This window comes from Anoplophora glabripennis, unplaced genomic scaffold, assembly GCF_000390285.2.
Source record: "Anoplophora glabripennis isolate ALB-LARVAE unplaced genomic scaffold, Agla_2.0 scaffold22, whole genome shotgun sequence".
NCBI lineage: Eukaryota > Metazoa > Arthropoda > Insecta > Coleoptera > Cerambycidae > Anoplophora > Anoplophora glabripennis.
The window spans coordinates 1,275,157-1,284,896 of record NW_019416298.1 but is presented as its reverse complement, the minus strand read 5'-3'; the positions used below and the strand labels follow the sequence as shown (position 1 = coordinate 1,284,896).

At 32.9% G+C, this 9,740-nt stretch overlaps 1 protein-coding gene across 2 annotated transcripts in view; it reads right to left on the bottom strand.

Moving 5' to 3' along the window:
* The window catches only part of LOC108917282 (synaptotagmin-16), a 64,298-nt gene extending 58,362 nt beyond the window's left edge, over nt 1-5,936 (bottom strand). For both annotated transcript variants that reach the window (XM_018723790.1, XM_018723791.1), the window contains exon 1: nt 5,704-5,936. In XM_018723790.1, the coding sequence (XP_018579306.1) occupies nt 5,704-5,737 (34 nt within the window). In that variant the 5' untranslated portion in view covers nt 5,738-5,936. The remainder of the gene's footprint in view (nt 1-5,703) is intronic.
* Nucleotides 5,937-9,740: the final 3,804 nt, after the last annotated feature.

Genomic DNA, 9,740 nt, shown 5'->3' with positions numbered 1-9,740 from the left:
GTTGCACGCGTTGAATGTGGTACGGATAAAGTAAATTTGTGTGCAAAACCCTCCAAACACTTTGATGACTTATGTTAAACTGTTCAGATAATCTTCGCGTACTACTTGACGGATTAGCTTCCACTTCTTGTAGGATTGCTTCTTCTAGTTGTGGTGTCATTATTGTTCTCGGTCTACCAATACGTTCAGCGTGAGCATTTAAAGATCCAGTTTCGCACAGTCTAGCATGGAGCCTTATGAAAGTTCTTTCTGATGGAAGTGGTCTATTGGGAAATCGTTCCTGGTAAATTCGACGGGCTTGTGCAGCATTTCCATCTGCTAGCCCATAAATGAAATGTATTTGAGCTTGTTCAACGTTATTCATAGTTAACTGCACACTAAAAGATAGTCAACTGACAGTATCTTGTCACTTTTAATGCCAAATATCATCGGAATTTTGTTATCACAGGAATTTTTGTATTCAACAAAAAAACATTTCTTTAAAATCTTTTTTAAGCAGATAAGGTAGGAGAATCGATTATTCTAGTCCAAAATGGCATACAGGGTAGCAGAAAAAAGTTGCGATGGATTAAAGAGGCCGAAATCGTTGCCGGTGGCGCCCTCAAAAAAATACACCTAAATTGACCACAGCTTTGAATTTGTCATTCCAAAAAACCCCCGTGTATGAAATTTCATTAAATTATTTCGAATCAGTCGAAAGATATTTAAGAAAATGCGATTTATTTTCCCAACTTTGACACCCTGTATCTCGGTAACGAAGCACTTGCGGACCGATGTTCATATGCACTTTTTTGCTTAAAATATGACAAGGAATCACCCCTTGAAATTAAAGTCATCACTTAAGATACACCCTGTATATAAAAAACGATAAAGAAAAAATCATAACACGGCGAGGAAAATTAAAATTCGTTGAATCGTTGGCAAATTTCACAAACGATTTTTTTGTTTATAAACAGTATTCAATAATTTAATAAAATATATTTAGTTTATTCCAATTTATTTATACCGTCAGTAGGTAATTCGTGAATAGATATTTCAAAAAGGTATCAATTTCAAAAATCATTCTTGTGAAAATCTGTTTTTTTTTATAAATGCATTGTTCCTTGAAATTCAGAATTGCCAGGAAAGCGCGTGACCTTGAAAATTTTAAAATTTTTCGCCTGCGGCGCCATTTAGAGACTCCGGGCACTTAATATCCCGGAATTCAATTCAACAAATGTAACAAACCTAAGCAGAACCAAGGACATTTAAATAAAGGGGACTTATTTATTTACATTTCTCGATGAAGCCTGGTCTATTCACAGTCTAATTGTATCATTGTTGTCAGCTGTATAATTATACTGGAAATGTACTTAATATTTTTATCGNTATTCCCTACCAAGTGCAAAAGACAGAGATAAAATATAGATCGACGTTCAGTGTAACTCAGTCTATACACGATTATAGATTCTACCGATGTGCATGGCGAGCGGCACAAAGATAAATAATATTGAACCGTATAGAAATCATTTTATATTTTATACGCATTATGGTAATAGTGTTTTTATATTATGTATTAGTCACTCTTTATAATTTCGGCCGCCGAGTATAAATTACTTACAATTAAACATATCTGCCATGCAAAACAATAATAAAAAGAAGCCGTCATCTTATTTAATTTTGTATATTGTCAAATTAAGCTTATTTTTTTTTAAGATTAAGTTTTAATAATGGCTTATGCATATACTGACTGGCCATTTCCAACATTTGTTATAATAAATCATAGTAAAGTAATTCCATTGTTAATTAATTATTTCGTCATTATTTTAAGTAGGTATTGTAGTATCGTAAAAATGCACTTGATCAAATAAATCAATTTTGTTGTTAATCGGTTTGGAATACAAAAAAGTGTAAAGAAGCAAAAAGTGAAGACAATACAATGGCGCATATGACGTACTATTTTATTTGTAATATTATACAGGGCGTAATCAATTATGAAAGTTCTGTAGTTACCAACTGACCACATTACAAACTAAACTGATAACTACTACCGTATGTTCATTTGTGTTGCATTCCTGGTCTCTTATAAGTCCTGATCTGAATTCAATAGATTTTTATTAATTATTATTTGTTACGCAGCTTCAAATATAAAACAAATGTGCTTTGGAATCAAGATTCTTGACCCTGCCCGTCCACCTCTCTCCAATAAATGTTTTCCCGCATTTTCCTTAACCGTGGTAATTTTTTATCAAACGGATTTTTATCGCGTCAAAGGGCCCAATCCGTAAAACTCTTAAACGTATTAACGTTTTTCATTTCCAATTCCGACCTATGCGAATATCACAAAACGGTTATTACGCGACCTCCTCAAACAACTACATTAAATTTCAGCAAAGTAATAAGCGTTCTCTTTGATAGTCTCACAGCAGGTCAAAACTCAATTAGGGAGCAGCTTCTGTTGGCAGGCTGAAAAAGGATCAAGGGTGTAACCCTGGGGTCTAAATATTTTGTATAAACAAACATAAAGGGAAATGGCGGACAAGAAAGGAACCCTTTGCAGACGCTGAAGGAATCGAGTTCGTTTGATTCCCCGGGACGTAGCGTAGGTACAATATCAGCCACCAGGGGCCGTATCCTATTTATTTAAACTGTCTTTTCCCCTCCGTTGATGGAGCTTATGCCGAGGCCAGAATCTGGCCCGCGACGGCTATTAACGTGTGTAAAAAATGCGGAAGAATAAAGTAAGTGTATACCAAGCAGTGGCGGTCTTTATCAGGGTCATTTGCTCAGAGATCTCCCATACGATACGAAAAAACAATAAATCGCAGACCCACCAAACCACATATCATTTTAATCGGTCAAAATCTGCCTTTCTAAAAATATAAAAAATAAACAGGGCGGTCCATTTAAAAAAACTGCCGACAACGCCATATCTCTAGAAATAAAGTAGATGTTGGAAATTATAATACATCATTGAAAAGAATAAAAATACTATAAAAACTTTTGTTAAGGGTATTTTTTAATCAAACTTGTGGTTCACCTGGTACAAAGATGTTCCAACACATTTGCCCAACCCTGTATAATATTATACAAATGCATGAGCCAACATTTAAAATATACGAAGTCGATCAAGTTTTTCAGAAAACTGACGATGCTATTCTGAGACTGCCATCATACCATCCAGACCTGAAACCTCATTATTTCACGTAGATTGATGTAAAAACTATTTAAAAAAAAATTAATAACGTTAATGAAAATAACGAATCTGAGAACAACACATGAAGTAGAAAGAAAGTTTTCTACGAAAACGAAATTCATAAGTTTTAGGTCCCGGACATCGGAGAGAAATATTAGAGGAAGAAGAAGAATGTAACAATGAAGGAACATCCCGGATGGACTACTAAGAAATGAACGACACAACAAACGTTATTAGCCCAAATGCCGTACTGCAGCAATACAAGGAAAATCCATTATTGCAAACCATGAACTTACTTATCTTTTCATAAAAATGATATAAAAGTCGTTACCTCAAATTGAATTCTAATAGAACAGACTGGGAATACATTATTCGAGGCCTCGCGCTGACGGTCGTCGCTTCATATTTAGATTGGAAAATTCTACAAACATGAATTCAATAAATTGATGGTGAATTTATTTATTGACTTCATTTTTAAGTCAAGTCTGATTTCGTACATGTCATTTTTTTTGTAAAAGTCCAAGAAATTTACGAAAAATTGGTTTCTGTGCATTATTTATTCAATTTTCTACCAAGAGCTGGAAGAACGTAGCTAGCATGCGAAGGGTCCGATATTTTTGGACCCTTTATAGATCAAAGTGACCTAGACCCAGATTTCTAATTAACCGCTTTAATAGGTTGTGTATACATTTGTATAAAGTTCTAGATAAAACAGTATTTGTTATAGGGAACAACACATATACAGGATGAATATATGTATATTTGAACTGTGAGTATAATTCGCGATGTAAATAAACATTTATGCATGGGGGCCAACAAATCGCAGATTTGCCAAGTCATGTGTCGAGAAAATTATTAAAATAAGACATCAATCTTTCAGTCTTATTCATATTCATTAAATCTGGCTACTGTGACGAATTCTAGTTGAAAACATTATAGCTGGTTTCAAGAGCGAATTAAAGTTAAATTATTCAGTAATTTTAACCCAAATTTTAAGGAGGATCGCGTGAAAAAATTTGAATATTTAACTTAATATTTTAACTTAATAAATAACTTTTTGCCATGTATTATGTGGATTAGTTGATGCCCTCAAACGGTGTGCGGAGGTTCTGGCTCCACAATCTTCTCTTCAACAACTTTTTTCCTGCTTTTGCTATTTTCTGTTCTAATTCTCAAGTACTCATACTTTCTTTTGGTTACAAATTTTCTGTTATCGAATGGCATAATCTATTTTTATATATAACGTTTCGTCTCTCCACGACCATCATCAACTTCATTTTTTTAAATATGATCTTAGAAATACCTTTCGACAGGGGGCAAAAAGTGGCATGAGAAGTGTTCTTCTTTTTTCAATATCACCTCAAACAAGGCTGAAATGAAACAAAAACGGATTTCCAAAATTTCAGGTTTTTTCAAATATTTCGAAAACTAATCATGTTAGCCTTGATTTTTTAGGGGCATTATGTTGGTTCCCTGATTACGCAACTTTGCCCCCATTTAAGCTTCTCTTACCGTTTCCGAGATCCTTGTAGTGAGAACCGAATTTTTAACAGCCTGTATACCTCATACTTTCTATAAATACAGGGTGATTCACAAACAGTGACCAAAAATGAAACCTCGTCTTCTTTGGTGAATTTTAAGGGGTCTTTCGTATAAAGTTTTTCTTTAAAAACATACAGGGTGTTAGTTAAACTTGAGAAAATGTTTTTAATTATTTTTAAATAATTTAAAAACTCGTAAAAAAAAATAATTTGAAATGGGGCACATGCATTTATGTAAACATTGTCCAAAATCTAAGGCATTTTCCTAAAATCAAGATGCTCCAGTGGTGGAGATGCAGGGTATCGGTGGCATATCTAAATAAAATAGTACGCCACAGCTTTACTATTTTATTTTTATTTTCTACTATTATTTAAATTACTATTCTCTCATGTTTTTCGAATATAGCCTGATTTTCGAGTACTTAAACTTAAAAACTAACTCATTTTTGGTCACCGTTTGTGAATCATCCTGTATAGATCCTGAAAATAAAATTGTTTCGAGTATTCAGCACAATTTTGAGAAGTTTAAAGATATCAATGACTTAACAAACAATGAATCGGATTTTTATATAAAATAGAGATTATTACAAGAAGGAAGTCCCGAATTCCTGAAATCTAGTAATGAAAGGATTGAAGGGAAAAAACTCGACCGAACAATAGAGCGTGATTGAATCCTCTCAAATGAATACAACTCTCCAGACTGGGAAACCGTTTCCCACGAGGTAAATAGACGCCCCCGCGTCCTGAAACCCGTTTCACTTTTCCCCCTCGATCACTGCAGTCATAACGTTTCCTTCCCATCATTAACCTATTTCGTTTCGGCGTTTCTCGAATCTGGGTCACAACTAACTGCACAAAATACGCAGCGAACACGGAAAATCAATTGTTTACTTACATTTACACTACCACCCCATCCCAAAAAAATTCGCAGGACTTTCGAGTACTCGAAAGTGTAGCAAATATTAAGTGTAACTGCAGTTGACTTACCACCGATGTAGCCGTGTTCTGATACCATAACCATGTTCGCCCCTGGGTCTCTTACAGCTGTTCCCACAATCAGTCCAGTTCTTCAGTTCGTTTTTCGCACATTTTTTCCGCTACTCCACGGGCTCAGCTAACATCGAAACATGAAAACAAAGGCGTCAACATAAAAAACTACAAATGTTTACAAGTTCGGATTGCGGATGTCGCGCTGTCGGTGATTCTCTGCGGCTCGTGGATGTACTGGTCTCCGCCAACTGACAACAAGTTCGGCGGTCGGCGGCGCATGGGTCGTCCTGTGGCGGCAGACGCTTGCGTAAGGACGAGGTCCTTGAAAGGACGACGGTGGAACGCCGCCAAGAGTCGCATAAATATGTAATAGGGACATACGTCGCCTCCCGGTTACACTGCGGGCGGACACGCACTTCTGATGGGTGAGATATGGGGCGGAGGCACGGCAGGTCGTGTAAGTGTTGCTCTAGGTTGGCATATACGTGGTGTGGTGTCCCAATGTTCCGTGTTCTGCGGTCAAAGCGGATTTAACTAAGCTTTTCTGTCTCTTCAGTAAATTTTGTCCACCCATCACCCACCCACCCCCTTTTTTCGAGCCGGCTTTACAAGAATCTGTTATTCAAATACAGAAAAAAGTTTATATAACAGTTGTACAGATAGTCCAGATAAATAAGTTGGGAAATCATCAATTCGCGACTTTTTGTTTCGGCAAGCTGAATTTATCACTATAGATGCTAAATAGTATGTATGTACAATAACATATTAGTTTCCACAGTCATCAAAATGGGGGGAAGATTGTTTACAGGTTGGTTAATTGTATAATTTTTACGTAAATTCACGTTTTTCGCTTATAACTTTTTTCCGTTTATTTCCACGAGAAAACAGCAAAGTACTTTTTTTTTCATCTTCAAAAGACCTACAAAACTAGCCCTCGTGCGTCAAAAAATATTGATTAGATCAAAAGTTATAAACAGAAGAAATTTATTTATGACTTTTAAACATTTATAAACTGCGTTATTATTACCAGAACGTTTTGGCATCGCATCCTCTCATACCTTATCACCTCGGTAAGTTGAATAGTTTACAAGTTATGGCCTTATAAACAAATTAACTAATTATTAGTCTGGACGATCCCGAGCATCTTCCACAATCGCACTGATTTTTTTCAAGGTAGATTTCATAATAATACGTTGAAATCTGTCATTTTTTTTTTAATTTCAAATTTGCAACCTGGATTTTTTTTATTTTATAGCCTTAGTGGCAAATTTGAAATAAAAAAAATGATAGATTTCAATGTATTTTTATGAAATCTACCATGAAAAAAATTAGGGATAAGAGAGGATGCGATGCCAAAACGATATGGTAATAATAACGCAGTTTATAAATGTTTAATTCAAAAGTCATAAATAAACTTCTTCTGTTTATAACTTTTGATCTAATCAATATTTTTTGACGCTCGAGGGCTAGTTTTATAGATCTTTTGAAGATGAAAAAAAAAGTACTTGTTTTCTCGTGGAAATGAACGGAAAAAAATTATAAGCGAAAAACGTGAATTTACGTAAAAATTATACAATTAACCACCCTGTAAACAATCTTCCCCACATTTTTTTGACTGTGGAAACTATATTTTCTGGACTAAGAATCAAAAACATAAAGGACGAAATTAATTTGAAACACACAGGGCGACGAGTAAAAACGGAACACGCCAAATATTACATTTTTTAAATGGAACACCCTATATATTTTTAAACATGGATTTCCAAGAAAATTCTATATATGGCAATATAAACAGTTTATCATTTTAGTGCGGGGTTGCCAAGTTATGTTGAAAATTCTTCGAATTTTGGAAAAAACATGACCTCAAAGAAGTTGTATTAACTTTCAACTACTAACACTTGGAACAAAATAATTAGACAGAGTTATAGGCAAATGTTAGGCAAAGACTCCTATATTAGCTAATATCGATATTTTATACAGGGCATTTTTATAATACGATCATTTTAAGAAGGTTCAAACTTGATTTTCCAAAATTTTTCAAATGGAACACCCTGTATTTTATTGTTCTATTTTATTCACATATCAGACCTAAAGTTGTTAGTTTTTAAGATATAGTAACATTTCTGGAAAATAGCGAACTAGCTTTGGAAAAAACTCTCACATTGTGTCAACTTGTCAGTTCATAATTTATCATTCCATTTTGAGTTAATTTTATTAGTTAATATTTATTTGAGGTATTCTATAAAATAATAAAAATTAAGTTTTTTCAGATATGTTTGTATATCTTAAAAACTAACAATTTTAGATATAGAACATGCTTAATAAAAGTTGAAGTGGACCGATGTGAATAAAATAGAATAATAAAATACAGGGTTTCCATTTGAAAAATTTTAGAAAATCAAGTTTAAACTTTCTAAAAATGATCGTATTATAAAAAATGTCCTGTATAAAATATCGATATTAGCTAATATAGGAGTATTTGCCTAACATTTGCCTATAACTCTGTCAAATATTTTTGCTCCAAGTGTTAGTAGTTGAAAGTTAATTACAACTTCTTCGAGGTCATGTTTTTTCCAAAATTCGAAGAGCCCCTCCACATTTTCTCCTCGATGTAAGAAATTACCTTAATGAAGTTTTCCCAAATCGATGAATAGACAGAAGTGGACCGTTTGAATGGCCACCACGTTCCCCTGACTTAATCCCACTAGATTTCTTTTTGTAGTGTTATTTAAAAAGCAAAGTGTATGTAAACGGACCAGATACTATCGAAGGATTGAAAAATCATAAAATATCGAAGAAAATTGGGTGAAAAACACTAAAATATGTATAAAAAATAACGTACCTTCTCAAAAAAATACACTAACATTACACTTTCATCAGTTCTTAGTGCGTTTTTTGATACTATATTAGATCTGATTATGATTTTGTATCATTCTCCAATTACAAAATATTTCATATATGTATCTTTTCGTATTTTTCCTTGGATTTTAAAGGAAGTAAGCTCGGAGACAGTTCTCGAGCGACATTAAATATGTTTTAGCACAATTTTCTAAATTGTTTACAGTAGCAAGACTCATTTTTATAATTAATATGTAACTTAGAATCAGTTCGACTTACAAAAATGAAACTTAATTGTTATTATATAAACGTGCACAAAATGGGAAAAAATAGTATAAACAAATTTCGTAAGAAAGGCAGTTTAACTAAACTCATATAGCTTTTGAGTACGAGTGAGATATTCGTTTAGTGAAACTTTACTTTTCTAAACATGTTTAATATACTATTAATAAATTTATAATATAAGTAAAAAAATATGTATTAATATATTTTTAGGAAGAGCAAGTGCAAATGCAAATGTCATCTTTCTTCAGAATTTAGAAAAAAATAATTAATATTACAATAATAATTATTGAAATTAATAAAATTATATCTGAAATAAAATATTAATTTAATTTTTTTTGTAAATTTAAAATTGAATGAATTTTTATAGAGCTTAGAACATGACTAGAATTTGCAATTTTGAAGCAATTATAATTTATAAATATGTTTCTGTTTAGAGTATATTCAACAAGAGATATTTGAGCTTCTTTTGTTTTTTACGTATTATGTTAATGGTTAAATGTCTTTATTGTATGTATATACAGTTGGTCTATTGAGATAGCAGTCGATTTTTTTTGAGGCGCACGATTTAATAATTTTTTTTTATACAGAGAAGCCTTCTGGATGTACTTCTTTAACCAAATACGAGTACAATAATCTAGTTAGTATAACAATTTTAAACTAAATTATCAATAACATGAAGAAATATTTATTGTATTGCAAATTTTCGTATTTTTTGCTCGGTTTTAAAAGTTTTCAGCTAATTCACACAATTTTATTTTATTTTTTTAAACCGACAGTGTCAGAAGCGTTGAATATGACCAATATATGTAAATTGTTCTTTTTTTATTTAACAATATTTGCGGATTTTACTAAATTTCTATTTTAAAAAACTTATTATTATTATTAGCTAAAGCGTTTTATTATAGCGAACA